The 21249-nt window shown below is 31.6% G+C and overlaps 1 protein-coding gene across 1 annotated transcript in view; it reads left to right on the top strand.

Annotated features, from left to right (window-relative positions):
• Positions 1 to 21249, top strand: part of LOC149421054 (ATP-binding cassette subfamily G member 4-like) — an 87524-nt gene that overhangs the window by 41158 nt on the left and 25117 nt on the right. The window contains exon 2 of the mRNA XM_089635768.1: positions 9993 to 10110. Coding sequence (XP_089491894.1) covers positions 9993 to 10110 — 118 coding nt within the window. The remainder of the gene's footprint in view (positions 1 to 9992; positions 10111 to 21249) is intronic.

Below are 21249 nucleotides of genomic sequence, written 5' to 3'. Positions count from 1 at the left end.
GGCCAAGCCATGATGAGCATTGGGTAATGTGTCGCCTAACAAAATCCTTGCATCGATTGAAGACGATCGAACACATCCTTTTAAGAGGAAGCTACAAGCCAAAAATGTGTATATTCTTGGTATACCTTATATTGTATGTAATAGGCATTAAATTCGCTTGACAAACGGAGTCCAGAAACGTTCGATTTCAAGCACAAAACTGGTTTTATTTATTTTGTAAATAATTTTATAAGAAAACAAAAAAGTTAATCAAGTGAAACTGTCACAGATAATCTTAGCTATAATAGTGTATTTTTTTTAAGTTGTTTCCTTTACGCGTTCATACATTTCTATTGGAAAAATATTTTTTGTAGTAGTTTACATTTATATTTTTTATTGAGTAATTAATTTTTTTATTTGTATTCTACTCAAGCGAAGCGATAGGAAAACCTTCAATGTATCTAAAGCATATTTTTTGGTATTCATAATGTACACCAATTCGTTATAAAGATTAATCAAAATAGTGATTTGGCATTAAGCTTCGCCTTAAATGTTAGATGAATACATCACTCGACTTCAGTATGGTCTAATTTTTTGTGTTTTTTTTTTGCGCAAATCATGAGTATATATATTATGATGTTATCACATTAATAATAATAATTATCACTGTGATAACATCATTCAGTGTGGTAATTACTACTGTTTATCAACGAAAATGAATACTTGTATTGGACATGATAATTATGTAAAACTTGCTAATGTGCATAGTATCTGCGTGGGCTAAAACAAGCTGGTCAGAATTTGCCAAATGAATCATTCCTTCGGTCAATGAACTGATTGGGTGTATTTATCGTTTATTTATTTAACAAAATCCACGAACAGTCGCATTAAGATAATAGCAGTTTAAAAGAAGAGAATTAAAACAATTGTTTATAATTATTTTAATAATAATGTCTTTATGATAATAAATTAGCATCAAATAATATACTTGTTAAATAGTTCAGTGGTTTATAAATTAGATACATAAAATAAACAATAAAAAATAATAATTAGAGATGTTCCGACTAGTCGGCGACTAGTCGGTAAAGCCGACTATCCGGCCACTATTGTAGTCGTCGATTAGTCGGCGACTAATCGGCAAAGAGCGCCGACTATCCGGCTTCTTACGTTGTATGTATTTCTCAATAATATGAATGCGGGGAACTACATGAAATAAAAACCTTGATTATATATTATTTTTTTTATTTTATAATCAGTCTTATACATTAAAAAATGTAAAGCAATCTTTCCTTTGGTAATCAGTTTTTAAAATTACTTGCTTGTAAAGAAAACATAATTATGACATTTATTGAACAAAATTAGTACCTATCCTAATTAACATAAAAAACAACATAATATCTTCTTATCTTCAATGAACATTTATAAGTATTTCTTATTATTAAAATAAAAAGTAATTTTTTTAAATTAACAAACTCAGTTATATGTATTAAAGGAAGATTGTATGTACAAGATGCACAGTAATATATGTATATATTATATATATATCCAAAAATTCTAAACATGAACTGTTTGATAAAAACAAAAAAATGAAAAAAACATATTTCTTATAACCATACCTACATAACCTAATCAAATCAAAGTCACAATTGTGACAACCAAAAATATCATAATCTCCTTATATTTTTTATAACTTACTTATATTTTTTAATTAAGGGTAAATTATGATGTAAGAAGACTAAAGCTTCTGCTTCAAACCGTAATCGGCTTAGCCGACTAGTCGGCCGACTAGTCGGTCTTATTACAACCGACTAATCGGCTAGTCGGCTAGTCGGCGAAAGTCATAATCGGCACATCTCTAATAATAATATATGTCAGTGAGTTGCCACCATGGAACAGACTTAGCCTAGTTAGGTGGTTTATACAAGGTCGGGCAACAGTAATGTCATAATGTGAATGTGCCATAATTTTTGCAAATGGCGTCAAATGTCATTGTACTTTGACATTTATGTTGTAGACAGATAGAGAATTAGTTGACAACAAGCAACGGAGCGATACACAGCTGAAGAACGCGGAATTATTGTTAATGCTTATTTGACCAATTTCCGATCTATGTTTGATTCCCTTTAACGCAGGTGGGGCAAAAGTAATGTCATAGTGTGAATTGGCTGACGTTTTTTTTTAAATGAAAAAATGGGCTCTGTTTTTACGGAAAGTTTATTTGTAGGTTTACACGAGACGCTCAGCTAAACGGTTAATTATCAAAAATCAATAATTTCGAATTTGGGATGCCCTATCTTTACTTTAAAAATTTTACAATACGTTTGATTTTTTTTTCTGCTATCTGAAAGAATGTAACATTTTCTTGTCGCCAGGTAACCTAAAGTATCGTTGACCAAAAGTAGCACGAGTTACAGTAATTTGGATTAAATCTTTCTTAGTATTTCGAGTAGAGTAATCTTTTTCAAGTAAATTAGTAAAGAAGAGTGAGGATTGTATTTATTAGACAATAAAGTTTATCGATAATAATAAAACGACGATTAACTCTCAAACGTAGTAATTTGGGAGACAGCCATTGTCCTGCTTACATGTACGTTAGGTTTATCTCAGGTAGATTAAAAGGATGGTTTGTTGATCAAATTTCAATTTTCATTTTCGGGTTCTGTGAAAGTCATATTAATGTTCTGTTATTTTTATTTATTTATTTTTATTTATTTTATTGAATATACAAACACATTACAATAATTTACAAATGTAGATATTTCGAGGCTGATTGCGAAAAATTTAGAAATTTTTAACGAAAACTACCCAACTCAATTGAGAAATTATTTCTCGTGTTTGAGTTGGGGAGTGTTGGGAGTCATTGTGGTTTATAGGTTGTAAAATTTCACTAGTTGATGTAGCTAAAAATTAACAAATAGTTATAAAACTATATGATAAATTTGATAAACATAATATAATTAAGAAAATAAGAAATTTAATGACAAACTAAAAAATATAACTTAAATAATATAATAGTTATTAAATTTAGAAAAAATAAGATATAAAAATAAAAATGTACTTATTAGGTACGAAATAATAGAATGTAGGTACAGTACTAGTTGTAAATTGTTCAAAGACCGAGCTGGCAATCTTGTATGAAATGGGTACTTACTAAAATGCAACAACAATAAACGCATATTAGGAAGCGCATAATATAACTTTAGAGGATATGTAAAAAAAAAAATATGCAGCTTTTTTTTTATAAATTAAATCTTTTATTAAATTATTATTATATCATTATAGGCCAGTTGCTTGACAGAGCTGCAAAAATAACAGAACTTGTGTTTATATTGTATTATAAAAACATAGACTGACTGATACAGACCAAATATTCAACAGCTGTGACGTACTAGATATCCTACGCCAATTATACGTTAAAACACTACTAAACTACATTTTTGACAAAAAAAAATTTCAATATACACAAAATAACACTAACAGACCAGTTAGACAAGCTTACAAAGAAAACATAAAAACTCCGACAGTAAATTCAAGCTTTGGACAAAGACACTACCAATACCATGCTATAAAAGCTTTCAACAGTGTAAAACTTGAAATTAAAATTGAGGAAAATAAAAATAAATTCATACACAAAATTACAAAATGGATTAAAGAACAAAAAAGACAATATTACCGAAATTTCATCGCATAAAATAAAAATAAAACCTACACAAAACCAATATAAACACACATCACACACAAACACACAAGATCATATTTTAAATGTATTATTTTCTCTTTAAATGTATTATGTAGATTATATTTTTATATTATAAAATGAAGGCCTCAGCACGGGCAAGCCACCCAGTGAGGCCAACATTACTGGAAAACTTTGAAATGTAAAAAATATTGTATAAAAAAATTATATCAATTATATTTGAAAATTGAAGAATTGTTCAAATTCTGTGAAACAACCCGTCCTAAGACAGCTTCATTGCCTTGTTTATGGGTGTGTATTGATTATAAAGATATTCAGCTAAATAGAAGTCATCATAATACGGTACTTCGAATGAGTGTATATTGTATATCTACCATTAGCTAATAAATATGCTAACTAAAGTTATATTTATCAATCTTTATTATTGTAAAAAATATATAATTTGTACAGTTTGTCACCCTTGGGTGAATTTTAACAAAAACAGGGCTTTACAAATCATCCAAATACTATTATTATTGTCGTTTCTACAGCGAAAACAGCTTTGGCTCAGCGACAGTTATTTTATGCTACGTATACATACGCGAGCCGAACTGCCGAACTGAACCTCAACTTATTGGAAAGAAACTAAGAAACGCCGCTTGCAGTTGCTTCGTTCCTTTCCCGTAATTCGTGGCTCGGTTCGCGTTTCGGTTCGCAATTATATACGTACCATTATTTTGATCCCAAAATGTTTAACTCACTGAGTAATCGATACCAGGAAATCGAAAACTGATGATATCCATACCGGTGAACGGGCAACTCAGCACAGTGACAATTCAACACACCTTTAAAAGGTGATGAAACAAAAAATAGGTTAGGGTTGTGGGTTAGTTTTTTTCACCGTTTTTAATGACTATATAACCTTTTAAAGGTGTGACATTGTGTTGAGTTATCATGGAACCCTTTATTAATTTATTAACGCCTTTTTTAGGAGCTTTTACATGTGAATATAACAATATTTTGTATATGTTAAGCGATAAATTAAAGATGTCCAGTGGACATAATTATGTTGAGTCAGTACTGGGTATAATCATTTCCCTCCATAAGTATTCTGGGCAATGAGGAAAACACATGGTAGTTAGTCCCAGAATTTCTGCACTGAAATAAATCTCGATTTCTAGTATTCCGTAGTGGAATCCGAAAGCTTCAATGCAAGCAATTCTGGACTGTCAAATGCATAATTTAGTCAGTGAAAATCCTTCCGACCGACTATAGCATACTAATTCCACTTAAAAGAGTGTTGTAGTTCAACAAAATTGCTGGAAAAACCATTTTAAAACTCAAAAAAATATTTACCATATTATGTTTCATTCCATAAGTGTTTAGAATAGCTTATTTAAAAGGGAAGGAACTATTTTAAATATGCCTAACATCACTAAAAAGGGTTCGTTTCTATACTTAATTCAAATTCTAAAAAAACCCTTTGTAATGTAAGTAAAGTAAAGTTATTTATTTATGTTAATTTAGTGAAATCAACAGTTTACAATATGGTTAATTTATACATGTGCAATTTACTTCACTGAGAAACCAATTGTACATTTCCTCTTTATACTAATGCAATATTTAACAAAACAATATATTTAGCAATCAACAGGAATTAAATAATTATTATTTGTTATCACTCTAAGAACAGTTTTTTTTTCTTTCCTATATTATATGAAAAGTGATAAAACAAAAAGGTAGGTCAAATAGGTTACATATGTAACTATTTAACCTAGTTTTTGTTTCATCACTTTTAATCACTTTATATCACCTTTTAAAGGTGTGTTGAATTGTTATTTTGAGGAGTTATCATGGAATCATTAACGAGCACTCCTTCCCTAAAACAAAAGCTCCAGCTTACATTAGTAAAGTATATTGTACACCGCTAAATCAAGTAATATTATAGAATAAAAAAAACTACCAAATAAAGAAAAAAAAAATTACATATACATAGAGCGCGGCAAAACAGACAGTGCAGTTTTGAAGGGCTGTTAAAAAAACGGCACACCTTACAGACATGGGGTTTATTTTATTTTATTCGGTACATAATGCCATTTTAAGCATCAAATCCTGATGATGACACCAGAACGATGATGACCCCAGTAGTGATAAATTGATGAAGGCGATTTCTGTAGTTTTTGGTCGCATTTTGGCACATCTTGACGGATATAGCGGCGATTTCCCAAGGAACTCGATCCTTGAGTCCTTCCAATGTGTAAGGCCGATATTTAAAAACATTTTCCTTCAGGTAGCTCTAGAGGAAGAAGTCGCAAATTTCAGTCGGAAAGCCCTCTAAGCGACGAAAGAATGGCCATTTTCAAGAAACGTGCAGACGGCGAGGCTCCGGTGTTGTCCTGACCAAACAATGGTAACGACTGAAAACGGCACGACCCAGAAAAAAACTAAGATAAAGAAATAAAAATTGTACATTTCATCGTATCAGTAATGAAAATTCAGTCTGCAAAACATATTCGCATTATTTTCTATTTATTTAGCATTTGTGGAAATGATAAGGTCATTCAACCAATGATTATAAGATACGAGTAAATAAATCCAATTGAATTTTTTTTGCTACATTTTGATAACGTTTTTTTTATCTCATCTTTGAAATACAATGTAAGGTAGCACCTGTACAGCTCAATCGATTTCACCGGACACCTGATTTGATAAGAGAGCAAGAATGTTGTGTAAACGTGTACAAAATAAGGTGTATAAAATGTATAATTATGATTTCCTGAAATATGTTTTTTATAAATGAATAACATGTTTTTACATATTTTTGTACACTTTGTTATTGGTTATTCTTTTATGTGTGATCGACACATTGCAATATATGCTAAACGAGCGACAAAAGAAATCAAAACCAAATAGGTACAGGGTTTTCCAATAAGAGGTGTTATTTTGAATAGCCCGCTATTTCGGTAGATGTTACTTTTGAAGCTGTCATTTTTTAACATTTGACAAGTAGAAACTACGCCATTAATAAAAATGGAACGATACACGCTTCAACAACGCATTGAAATTATTAAAATTCACTTGAGTGAATCAAATGCAAATCACCTTGAGTGATGAGGCCCATTTCCACCTCGGTGGCTTCGTCAACAAGCAAAATTGTCGCATCTGGGGCTCGGAAAACCCAAGAGTTATTGTTGAAAAGCCTCTCTATCCTCAACGTGTGACTGTTTGGTGCGGTTTATGGTCCGGCGGAGTCATTGGACCTTACTTTTTCGAAAATGAGGCGGAGCAACAGTTACGGTGAATGGATTGCGCTATCGAGAGATGATTAATGATTTTTTATGGCCGGAATTGGATGGTATTGATCTGGACAACGTTTAATTTCAACAAGACGGCGCTACGTGCCACACAAGCAACGAAACCATTGATCTTTTACGATTAAATATCAAAATAACACCTCTTATTGGAAAACCCTGTATAATAGACAGTTAGTAAACCTCCACTATTTTTTCTTTGGTTCCTAAAACGAACTTTAGCATGGATGGCAATTATTGGAATACAAATAGTAAATAAACCCATTGATGTTTTAGTAAATGAGTAAACCATTTTCTGTGCCCTTAGAATCTTTCAAATCACCTGACACTTTACAGGAGTAATACGGTTGGAAGCATTATTTTATTTGATTTTGTATGAAATATTTTTTTTCTCTCTAATGTTATCAAAAAATATAACATAATGAAGACATACGAACATATTCCTCCATATTCCTATTATATTATATTTTCCAGCTAAATAAGCGTTATTACCTTAATGATAAACTAATGTTTATAAGACAAGTTTTTTATGCATAGCACAAAGGATTACTTATTATTAAAAGCAATAATTAGTCGCCTGAAATATCCATACGAATTGAAAATATAAAAAGCTTCATAGTAAAAAATAAGACACAGGAGGCTTTCCTGTGAATAAATACAGTAGGCACTTGAATATCGGAATTATGACATTTGACGAATTTTGCGACGAGCAACACAGATAAATAAAAACACAGATAAATTACACATGTGTGCAACATAAGGGCACCTAAGTATATCACTCCGATTTGTCATTGTTATTATCGATTTGACATTTTTATAATCGATTTGACATATAGATATGTTAAATTGATTGTATAGGTGCTAAAATGACTATGCGGTTATTTTGTATGTTTGCATAAATCATTCCAGTAAAAATAATTGTATAAATGAATATATAAATAAAATTGAGATATATTTTTTTTATTGATTTTTTTAAAAGAAAGACAAACATTCCCAGGTTACGAATTACCTGACAATATTTGAAAATCTCCTACTACCATCACAGTAAGTGGAAAATGTTGCTAGTGTCATAATGGAGGCCGAGGAATTGAACACACTACGCCTGGGTCCTTTAAATTGGGAGTCACAAATCTATCATTTCACATGCAATATTCTACAAATATATTGCAATATAATACAATTAAATTCGCAAAAATGTCACATTACCTTAATTAAATAATGAAAAATTGATTTCTTTTGGCATTCATTTTATAATAACATGACTACTGTATTACACATAATTTATGAAAAAAATATTAAAATTAATTAAAAAAAAATAATTTGGAAAAACAAATTTTATATTCTTGCTAATCCTGCCCTGTGTTTTGGAATCTGTATCCTTATTATAACTTTTATTATTTTTATGCATAATTTGTAGGGTTGATTTCGTATTATTGTAAACGAGAAAATTTTCAGGTCTTATAATAATTGTTTGTGTTGGTTGTTTGTTTTTTGTGACGCCTGACCCCCGCCTGTCCCCCTCTGAACTATATTATACACGGTGTACGGAAACTCGTAGTACAAGCAGGAAACTGGAGAATCTACACCACATGGGGAACCCAAATAAACATAAAGTTTTTTGATTTGAGCATTTTCACCTAAACCAAGGTTTTAAAAAAAAAGGAACACTCACAAAGATCCTAACTACCCGGAGCCAGTGAGACTTTGGCATCAATGGTGGGGGAATGTTGTGAAGCTGAAGGCAGTGCAAGGGGAATGAGATGGGAAAGAGATCTATTCACTAAAAACGACTATAGCCTTTTGAAGAAACGTTTCGATTCTGGATGGTGATCTTTCATCGGGTCGATGCTGAACTGGAAAATTATAAACTCTTATAACCATGTCTGTATTATGTATGGATAAAACATATATAATACATAAATCTCATATCATTTTTATCCATACATAATACATATCTGTATTATGTATGGATAAAAATATTCATTTTAACCCCAAAAATTGACAACATCCCGTTGAAGTTGAAATTTTTGTGTAACCGTGTAACCGTGTTAATAATTATTTACCATATTTTAAATGATGACCCTCAAACTTGACCAATATTTTGCTTATGCCAAATCACTATTTTGATTAATCTTTATAACGAATTGGTGTACATTATGAATACCAAAAAAATTGCTTTTGATAAATTGAAGGTTTTCTTATCGCTTCGCTTGAGTAGAATACAAATAAATTACTCAATAAATAATATAAATGCAAACTACTAAAAAATATTTTTTTCCAATAGAAATGTATGAACGCATAAAGGAAAAAGCTTTTTAAAAATATAGTATTATACCTAAGATTATATGTAACAGTTTCACTTGATACAGATATGTTTTATGTATGGATAAAAATATTCATTTTAACCCCAAAAATTGACAACATCCCGTTGAAGTTGAAATTTTTGTGTAACCGTGTAACCGTGTTAATAATTATTTACCATATTTTAAATGATGACCCTCAAACTTGACCAATATTTTGCTTATGCCAAATCACTATTTTGATTAATCTTTATAACGAATTGGTGTACATTATGAATACCAAAAAAATTGCTTTTGATAAATTGAAGGTTTTCTTATCGCTTCGCTTGAGTAGAATACAAATAAAAAAATAAATTACTCAATAAATAATATAAATGCAAACTACTAAAAAATATTTTTTTTCAATAGAAATGTATGAACGCATAAAGGAAAAAGTTTTTTAAAAATATAGTATTATACCTAAGATTATCTGTTAACAGTTTCACTTGATTAAATTTTTTGCTTTCTTATAAAATTATTTACAAAATAAATAAAAACCAGTTTTTTGCTTTAAATGGAACGTTTCTAGACTCCGTTTGTCAAGCGATTGTAATGCCTATTACCTACGATATAAGGTATACCAAGAATATACACATTTTTGGCTTGTAGCTTCCTCTTAAAATCATTGCCTATTCTACGACAGACGAGCTATATAATTTTGTAATGGTCCGTTTAATTTCTTTTCAGGAATACGACATATCCTTAGCGGAATTTCCGGCGAGATGAGAGCTGGTGAACTGACGGCCATCTTGGGTCCTTCGGGCGCAGGAAAGAGCACCCTCATGGACATACTGGCCGGATATCTGTAAGTTCCTACTTTACAACTGTCTAACCATCAGCGAATGGTTCATTCGCATTCATACAACTAGTATATTTGTGAACAGCGGTCCTCTCGTCCAAAAAAGTATGTTTCTTATTTAATAAACCAAAACAAAATTTTCTTCTGAAATCATATTGTAAGTAGGTACCTAAATATCTTCCAACTTAATTATAAACCATCAATACTTCATGTAATTTTTTTTTATTTCGAACAAATTGTATAATTTGTTTAAAGAAGCGTAACAATTTTTTTTCTACAGTTTCTTCTGGCAGGTACAAGGAGAAAACTTCCCGTTAAAAAATATTGCCAATATATTAAAAATCTCTTCAAATCATGCGTATTCCTGTTAAAAACGGGATTGTAGGCCATTAACGAATGATTTGATAGGTATCCTAAAACACTATCCAATATTTTATCACGTTTTTGCATTTCGTCCTGATATATTATTAAGACCAACGCGGGTGGATGAACACGTGTTCCTATATTATTACGAATTTATCAACAAGAAAGCGGCTTATAGTCCCGTTTTTATCAGAATGACTAATAATTTGAAGATATTTTTAATAATCAGTATTACTCATTCGTACCATAATTGTTATTATTCCGATTTGACAGCTCGTAGTAGGGATCCATACGCTCTTGCGAACTCTAGCGGAATAAAAGGGTAGTATCCAATACGGCCACAACCCCGAACCGGAAACGTAACACACAAACACATTTACAGACAGGTGAAATACCAAATGGTTTAGTTAAAACCCCGACTCAAGTATTTGATTCACTAGATCAGTGTTCCGCAAAGCGTGTGCCGCGGAACACTGGTGTACCGTGGTGATCAGTTGGTGTGTCGCGGAAAAAAATCAAGGTATTCTGAAGATAATAAGAAAGCAAATGGAAGCAGATCATCAGTCACTTCTGTTTCATACTGAAGTACGATGTCTTTCTCGCGGAAAAGTGCTATTTCGGATTTACGAGCTAAAAACTGAGTCCCAGACGTTTTTAGAGGCCCAGGGTTCAGATCTTACTTCTGTGTTTAAAAAAGAACAATGGGTATTAAAACTTGCATATCTGGCGGACATATTCGCTCATTTAAATGAGCTCAACAGAAAAATGCACGGGAGGAATTCTTATCTGTATTTTAACGTCTTCGGACAAAATTGAAAGCTTTCGCGCTAAGTTGGTATTATGGATCAGCCACGCTGTCAATGGTAGTAATGAATTGTTTCCAAATGTCATGGCTCCCGATTCAGAAAAAAGTGAAGGCTTTCATAGCAGAAAAATGAACTGTTATTTTCCTAAGTGTGACCTACAACCTATGGACTGGGTACGAAATCCACTCTCGGATAACATTTCTCTTGGACACTTACCGATAAACGAGCAGGAAGAATTCATGGAGTTAAAAACTGATCGGACATTAAAACTATAATTTTCCAAAGAAGAGCTAGCACATTTTTGGCTGCATATAAAAAATGAGTATCCACTGCTTTCAAAGCATGCTGTTGAAAATATATATTACCATTTGCCACAACCTACTTATGCGAATTGGGATTTTCATCTCTCACTACTATTAAATCGAAAAAAAGAGAACGTCTGAGGATGATCAATGAAGAGATGAGAACAGCCTTATCAACGATTGCTCCAAATTTTGATCGTGTGATCAGTTAAACAGGCTCACATTTCTTACTAAACATCTTTTCATATTAGGTATATTGATTTTAGTAATAAATAAATATTTCTTTTTTCTTTGGTGTACCTCTAAAATTACTTGATTTGATAGGTGTACCTTGAACACAAAAAGTTTGCGGACAACTGCACTAGATTATACCCCTCGTGCATCCCCGACTTGTTGTAACACGAACTTCCGCGTTATATACTCATACGTATTCTCCTTACTCCTTTCTTTACATTTACTTTCGTTACATGCATAAACCATCCTTGTAAAGTGTCCTTTTCATCAGCCTTTCATTCTTTCCGGATCTCTACCTTTTTAACAGGATCACCACACGTACTCCTCGGATATCTCATTTTTACACTTCCTCAATGTTTCTACAGCATTCTGTCTACATTTATTTTTTTTTTTTTATTTCCATTATTTTTTCCCAATTTATATATTTCACATTACAAGTTTTATAATAATAGGAAAGGGAACCCACTAAGGCGCAGCCTGTGCGTGGGTAATATAATTTAATACATTAGATTTTTGTACCTAAAAATATATAACAGTAAAAATAAAAATAAAAACAGTAAGCATAATAAAGAAAAACGGTAGGATTATAATTAAAGTTAGTCTTAAAGATTGTGCAAGAGGTGCATATTAAAAATAAATCAAAGTAAAAATAAAGATTGTAAGATAATATATATGAATTAAAAGAACACAAAATAAAATAATAATAACTATACAGAAACAAAATAGAAAAAAGTAAAAATTAAATGAATAATGCTTCAACATTTGCATTGTACAGCCACAACTTTAATTCTTTTTGGTATTGCGATAGTTTAGTTATTACTTGAATTTTTTTGGTAGTAGATTAAAAGTGCGAGGTCCAATAGAGCTACTGTGAGTTTGCATTTGTTTGGTATTGGTTTGTGGGGTATAAAATACATGATTTCTTCTAAAGTTGACTTTGGGTTCATATTTTTGAAATTTGTTTTGGTTTTTCATGACATATTTCAGGCTTTGAAGTAAAAATAGTTTACGGAGATTGAGTAGTTGAGATTCCTTGTACAACTGATCAGTCGAAAATGTCCTCTTTTTATTATATATAATCTTGATAATATGATTTTGTACTACAGCGCCCTTGAGGTGTTTTTGCACAAAAACGGCGCTATACAAGTCATCCAAGTATTATTATTATTATTTATTATTATTATTTGTAGTGGTTTATTGTATTTGTTTATTTCAATAATCGGCGCGCACTGCTCGCAGAACGAATTTTATAGTTTCCTGTCGGTCGGCGAACAGTGGGTCAAATTTATAAAATCACTACATTTTGTGACCGTTGTCATTTTTATCTTCTGTGTAGATATTTTTTAGTATTATCTTTTGCTTTGTTCCATGCTAACTCAACAGAGTGACTATTCAACACACCTTTAAAAAGTGATATAAAGTCATTAAAAACCATGAAAAAAAATTTAACCTAACCTTACCTACTTAACCCAATTAATAAAGTTTTTGTTTCATCACTTTCCATGACTTTATATAACTTTTTTAAGATGTGATGAATTATCATTTTGATGATTTATCCGGTCACCCTTTTTCTTCAATGATATATTACATTGATGGGCATCACCTTCAAAAGTTAAAGAAAAGTTGTTTCAATAAACATTGAAATTGTACTAATTATTTGTCATTTTTTTTTTTTCTTTATTCATAAAAATATATTTGGATATAGGTTTTTTACATGCTTTTCGACTACCACACTAGACACATGTCCGTATTATGGTAGTCGATTACACAATAAATGTGTACCAATATTACAGAATGCTAAAAACCCTGTAAATAATACGTTCATCAAGTCATAAAAATCAAAAACAGAAGTCGAATATTATATCTATTGTTTTTATGGATGTGCGGCTCACTCAAGGATTCTGGTACAATAAATGTAACTTAACTTGTCAACTTTGGATGGGACACCGGTGCCCCCCATACAAAATTCTATGATTGATTTAAAGTGATTTTAACTCTTAAGTATAAAAGAACTGTATAAAGAATGAGTCCAGAATCGCTTGCGCTAAATATTTTTTTTAAAGATACATTATATTTGTCTATGAATTTAAGGTTCTTCTTGCACCCGGAGTGAGTCTCTTTCACTTATCGGTCGGAGTATTGCTCCGAAAAAAAATGAATACCAATTATCCATACATTTTACATTTACGTTACATTTCTAAGATTATCATATAGTTTCAAGTTCTAATATGTTATCTGGTATCTAATATCTAATGATAAAACTTTTAAATTTATTTTGTATCTGTCATAAAACTAATTTTTCTTGTCTCTATCGGTATTAACGTAATGTACAGCGACTTGTTTTTGATGTATAAGAATCGTTTGAAATGTCCGCCGTTTGGCTGTATGGCTTATATTTAATCTGTCTGGATAAACTATTATCTTTGTATTTCAATTTTTAATAGTTTTATGTTGAAAATTATTTATGTAACTTTGAATCTTAATCAAACGTACAGTGGATACAAGGGCCGGCAAGTAATTTACAGTAGGGTTCGATTGCTTTAAGAAAAATTGCGGTCCAGGGAAAAAAAGGTCTTTAGTTTATTATAGGGGTTCCCAAACTTTTTTGGCCAGGTAACCTAATAATAATAATTAAAACGTTTTAACACAAATTTGTCGTAGTTGTGTAAATTTAAAATTTAACCCAAAAACTTTTTTTACGACGTTTTAATTTTGTATTTATATAATAGGTTGGGCAAGGTAATTTTTAAATAATTATCATTAACTCGCAAAAATGTCAAATTACCTTAATTAAATAATGAAAAATTAATTTCATTTGGCCCACATTTTAATAATTTAAAACACAAATAAAAGTAGCTCATATTCATATTAGATATTAGCTACACTTTTGATTTAAAAAAATATTATTCAGTTTGGTTAAGTGTTTTGGCTTCAAATACAAATTTGACTCTTGTAACTTAACTGTAAAAAAATGATGAGCACCCTTGAGGTAATTTTTCACAAAAACGGTGCTGTACAAATCATCCTAATATATTTTTAATTATTATCATATTGTTATTTACTCCATAATATTTTTCAATAAGTGTTGAAACTCAATGAAACTAGATATTTTATAAATCTGATACATCACTAAAATTTTATCGCGATTAAAAAAAAAAACAAAATGTCCTCCATCTGTCCTTGTTTAATTCCATTTTGAACGAATCTACATAAATATTTTCAGTTACTACGGCCATTTCATGTCTAAATTACCTTATTAAAATTCTTTTTTTTTTTAAATAATAAACCTGAAGCTAACCTTGGCTCTGCCTAGAAATATGTATCTACGTTTAAAATATTGTTAAATACCTAATACTATGTCTTTATAGCCGATACCTCTACAAACCTGTAATAAACCTACCGCAACATTATCTGTATCCTCGTCTGATATCACACTGGTATAGGTAGGTACTTCAGATAACCCGGTACTTACTTGCAAACGGTCATATTTATCTATGCATTACATTATATTTTAATTTCGATATTCTGTGCGTGGTTGTTTGTGGCCCGTGAAATCTGGATCCATGAACTTAAATTTTCATTGAATTTAAGTGTCATTTTCAAAATTGGAACCGATTGTGTCAAGGATTCAGACAAGCGACAAAGGTTTCCATGGCAACTCAAAACAATGCCAATTCAGCATACTTTTGAAAAGTGATGATAAAAAGCTGTCTGACACGAAGAAAAATTAATATTGCTGATTTATTAAAATCCGGCTAAAAAACAGCGCTATACCTAATACATTCCCTTTTTACTCAACAGGAAACCTATCAATTCATTCGTTATGGTCATGTAGTCCCGTTTTTAACAGCATTACGACATTTTTAAGAGATTCTTAATAAATTTGCAATATTTTATATCGATAAGTTTTCTCCATGTATAAACCTAACCTAACCATAATACGATAAAGTATAATATCTAGTTGTTTATTTTTGGGGTACTTTAGCCAACTTTTCGGACAGAATTACAGCGTCCATCATTGAGGCAGAAATGTATATTGCATTGTGTAAATTAATTGTTTACACATCTGCCCTGATGATGCTGTCCGAGAGGTTAACTAAAGAAGGAGGTAGCTATATAATGCCCCAAAAATAAACCTCTATGATAATTTTTGCCATGAACAATAATCTAATGCTCTTACACTTGGAAATAATTCATTTTAAAATTATTGATTTAATTGGTTGAATTTTGAAATATACCCAAAATATCAAAAAAATCTCAAAAATGTAGTTAATCACTTCTCAGATAATTTTTTTTTTAATTTGAGGATTTATATCTATTTATACATAGTTCCATGATAACTCATCAAAATTATAATTCAACACACCTATAAAAAGTGTTATAAAGTTATGAAAAGTGATGAAACAAAAACTAGGTTAAATGGGTTACAGATGTAACTATTTAACCTACTTTTTGTTTCATCACTTTAATGACTTTATAACACTTTTTATAGGTGTGTTGAATTGTCATTTTGATGATTTATCCAGTCACCATTTATACATAGAGGTTAATGTGACAATATCCACCGGGAACGAAGCTAAGCTAGTACTAACTTGGTTTAGCTTAGCTCGCATCGTAACAAGTCTTTTTCATACTCTCATACACGCTGACGGAAGTATGAAAAAGACTCAACTAACTAGCTTAGCTTCGTTCGCGGTTGATATTGCGCTTTAGGTACGCATTGAATCATAGTTTTTAAATAAATCTATGTATTTGAATTTTGTTTTCGGGAATGTATGAATGAAAATATTTGAAGCGGAAATTACCGCACTCCCTAACCGACTCGTTGTCGATGACAATGCATTATATCAACTTTTGGCGGCACACAAACGCAATTTTTGAAATTGGATGATTTTTTTAACTTTTAAAAGACATTTTAAGCCCCCGCATACCCAATTTATACCGATTTATAAAAGTTTCTCGTAAACTCGTTAAGTTTTGCCGAAACGTTAATTATATGAAATTCCCTCGATAGAAAAAAATCGCAAAATAAGGTCCGAAAATTATTAAAAACACGTTTTGTTCTGTTATTTAATATGTTATAGACATGAAAAAATTCACAGTGTATCTTCAAATGCAACTAAAGCATTTGTCGAGAGATGTTTGCTCTATCTCAAACGAGTCGTGTTTTATTATACAGGGTGTATCGGCACGTACCCGACAAACTTTAACCAGCTATTCCTTAGCACATTTTGAGTAAAAAATGCTATGGGCACTTTGCTGTCCGGTAACGTTTTTTTTTAATAAAAAAATTACTATTCATATTTTCACCACATGTCATATTTGTACCACTGTTTTATCCTTTGTCAAAGTTTGAAAACCCATCTGGCAATATTTTATTCGAATTCCGTTGAATAATGTACGTTTGTACCTATATTGGCGCACTTTTACAATCACAACGAAATGGCACGGCACCATTCGTCTCATTTTTAACTATTATTATTTAGTGTGTGCGAAAGAGCGAAGACGATTTTCGACATACTAGCTTATAACAGCTGTTGAACACAAAAATCAATGCCAATGACAGTGATGTAGTGTGGAAAATTTTAATTTTTTTGTTTTTAATTGAAAAAAAAAATGCTACCGGACAGCAAAGTGCCCATAACATTTTTTACTCCAAATGTGCTAAGGAATAGCTGGTTAAAGTTTGTCGGGTTAGTGCCGATACACCCTGTATATTTCACCATTTTCGCCTAATTATTATCTTTTTTTTAAATATTAGCGCGCTCCCTCTAACATTCGTATTTACATATCTCCCCTTCAAGCCATCTTTGAACGCTGACTACGGGGCCTTAAAGTAGAATAGATATATAGAAGAGATGGTGACCTAGTATGTCATCAAAATGACAGTTCAACACACCTCCAAAAAGTGATATAAAGCCATGAAAAGTGATGGAATAAAAACTAGGTTAAATACTCGTAGGTAACTATTAAACCTAGATTTTGTTTCATCGTTTTTAATGAATCTACGAGTATATAACTTTTTAAAGGTGTGTTGAATTTTCATTTTGATGAAATATCAGGGAACCAGAAAAGATATATTACAGTAAAAAGTTTCGTTTTTTACGGGTTGATTTTTTTTGTTTGTTTTACTGGCGAGGTTAGTTCTCAATGTTGAATGGTACTCGTTCTGTACATGAACTTAATGTTATGTTGTGTACTTGAACAGTTAGGTTAGTTGTTGGATCGTTGGTAGTCACTTCTCGTCTAGACAGACGCCTCCGTTTCAATTATTGAGTATTGAGCTACAATTAGAAGCGCTACTGCGTACTAATATCTCGTCGAAACTTGTTTCATTATTGTGACGCGATAAGCGGTGCGCGTAGACCCGATTCGGTTTGTTTTAGTTAGAGCGCTGGGAGAGTTGGAGGTCAGTTGGAGGTAAAAAATCTAAACCTATTTTTTCGCTTCATGTCTCGTCTACATATAATACATCAATGTTATTGAGAGTAATTTGTTCTAGCGACTTGTGTATGGTGCCAAAGTCGGTAGACTTTCATTCATAAATTTGTATTATTACGAACAGGTGATAACAATAACTAGAAATACAAAACACTAACTTATATTTGATTGAAAGTCGTTTTAATTAGCTATTGGTATAATTTAGATTTCCATTTAAAAAATTTAAGATTTGAAGGCTTTAATTTAAATTTTATTCTTCATTATTTGGTTATTACAGAGATGTGCTTTATTTCAAATAAATCAATTTCAAATGGAAATGCAAAATGGGTATTTTCCATTTTGCTTTTTAAATGCTTTTCTAAAAACCATTTTGCATTTTGCATTTTAAATGCTTTTCTCAATGCATTTTCCATTTTTAATGCTTTTTTGCAACATTCTTCCTACTATCTCCACTCATCTTTTTTTCATAAGCCCCAGATATCAGTCGGTCCTCAACCTCGCTATGAGAGATAATTTACATTTGTCAAGTTGCTCCCTGGTAGGAGCCCTGGCAATTGAGTGATACCATTACAAAAAACACTGATTCAAATACTGAACATGGGGCCATGACGCTGTAATATTAAATGTTAGGTAGCAGTTTCTATGTTTTTACGTTGGCAACATTAGTCCCGCGCAATTTTTTTGTGGTTTCATAACCTGTAGTCGTGGTGTTTTTGGATTTACCATCATGTAATATGTTTGTTCTACATTTATGTCCATTATTAGAACAAACATATTACATGACGGTAATATGTTTGTTCTAATTAAAATAATTGACCTGAGAAAACATTTGCATTTTGCATTTGAAATGCTTTTCTAAAAACCATTTTGCATTTTCAAATGGAAAAGTTTTGACCCATTTCCATTTTGCATTTCAAATGGTTTTGGGTACCCATTTTGCACATCTCTGGTTATTTATAATCGACGCTAATTCCAGTTATTAAGGTTTCGAAACCATGAGATACCTCATGATCATAACTCATAACCTAGGTATTGAATTGTCTTATTTTTAAATACATCTCATTGAATTAAGATTTAGTTTTTTTGAATGAATAAAAAATAATTAATTAATTAACCTGTTAACCGGGCGGGACGTATAAATACGTCAAACGTAAACAGTATCGGGTACGGGTAGGACGTATAAATACGTCCTTGAAATATATGTTGCGCCCTGGAACGAGTGGGACGTATATTTCCGAACATATCACACGGAAATTGAGTTTTTAATTTTTACATATTTTAATTTTTTGAACTCAATGTTTCTCTTTTATCTGTGCGCTTTTATTTATTGTTCTGTAATTATAACCTTTTTTATATTTTTTTGTAATCTTTATAATTGTTTGTAAATATTCTATTTTTTTAATTCGATGTTTTCACTTTTTTTGATGCATAAATAAAAAAAATAAAAAAATAAATTAACGTCCACCGGGCGTGACGTATTGATACGTCCTAGTGAAGGAGTTCGCGCCCGTTATACAGGGTGTATCGGCACTAACCCGACAAACTTTAACCAGCTATTCCTTAGCACATTTGGAGTAAAAAATATTATGGGCACTTTGCTGTCCGGTAGCATTTTTTTTCAATTAAAAACAAAAAAAATTAAAATTTCCACACTACATCACTGTCATTGGCATTGCGTTTCGTGTTCAACAGCTGTTATAAGCAAGTATGTCAAAAAACGTCTTCGCTCTTTCGCACACACTAAATAATAAGAGTTAAAAATGAGACGAATGGTGCCGTGCCATTTCGTTGTGATTGTAAAAGTCCGCCAATATAGGTACACACGTGCATTATTCAACGGAATTCGAATAAAATATTTGCCAGATGGGTTTTCAAACTTTGACAAAGGATAAAACAGTGGTGACATGTGGTGAAAATATGAATAATAAATTTTTTATTAAAAAAAAACGTTACCGGACAGCAAAGTGCACATAAGATTTTTTACTCCAAATATGCTAAGGAATAGCTGGTTAAAGTTTGTCGGGTACGTGCCGATACACCCTGTATGCTGCGTAATTCAAAACTGAACTCCCCGGTTAACAGGTTAATTAAATGAAATCTTGGAATGGAATGAAAGTGGAAATTAACCCGTTTCCCGAGATGCAGATAGGCTCGTTGTCGATGACAATGCATTAGATCAACTTTTGAGTGAATTCAAGTACACACGAGGACATACACATTTCTCTGAAATCGGATGACATTACAGCATATATACGAAATAAATGTCGGTCCCACCCGATTGGCATTTGGCGAGGTTGGTATAGTTGTCCACTGTAATCCACTTGCCGAGATTCGATCGAGCTGAAGCTTGGCAGATAGACTCGTTGTCGATGTTAATGCATTCTGTCAAATTTTGGTGACACTTAAAACTTAACATTTAAAAATTTACACACAGTTAATGTACGAAACAAATGTCGGTAGGTACTATCTAATTAAGATTTGACTTAGATGTCAGCGGTCTCCAGTCGAAAATTGTAAATAGATATATTGAATGTAGTAAAAAAACCGGTTGATTTTTTATATACTAGAGTTTCGCATTTTTTAGCCATTCGACGAAGAATTTGAAGTTTCCCTGATCTATTTTGAGGTTACATCTATAATACTCACACTTTGAAAGCTTCTCTCTTTGATTGTATTAGTGATCGAAACATTTCGAATCGATCCCACCCCTTTCCCCTTTCTTCCCCGTCGCCTCTGCGGGAGAGAAATCTTATAATCATATTATGATCTAATAGTAGGAGACACATTTTCATTATCATGATTAAAGAATTTTCCTAGAAAAATACTAGTTAATTCCTTAACATAACTCGTTTCGTAAGGAATGGTGATTTTTCCGAGAGGAAATCTTCTCAAGGATTTTCTGAGGAATTCTACAACAAAGAAAGTCGCTTTACTTGGTAATATTACGCATCCTGCTGACTGTTTGTTGTGGCTTATAGCAAAGCCGTGTAAAAAAGTCA

The sequence above is a fragment of the Hesperophylax consimilis genome, chromosome 9 (genome assembly GCF_061612785.1).
Source record: "Hesperophylax consimilis isolate HC1 chromosome 9, BYU_Hcon_1.0, whole genome shotgun sequence".
Lineage (NCBI taxonomy): Eukaryota > Metazoa > Arthropoda > Insecta > Trichoptera > Limnephilidae > Hesperophylax > Hesperophylax consimilis.
Note: the sequence above shows the minus strand (reverse complement) of the source record. Positions and strands in the feature narration are given on the sequence as shown.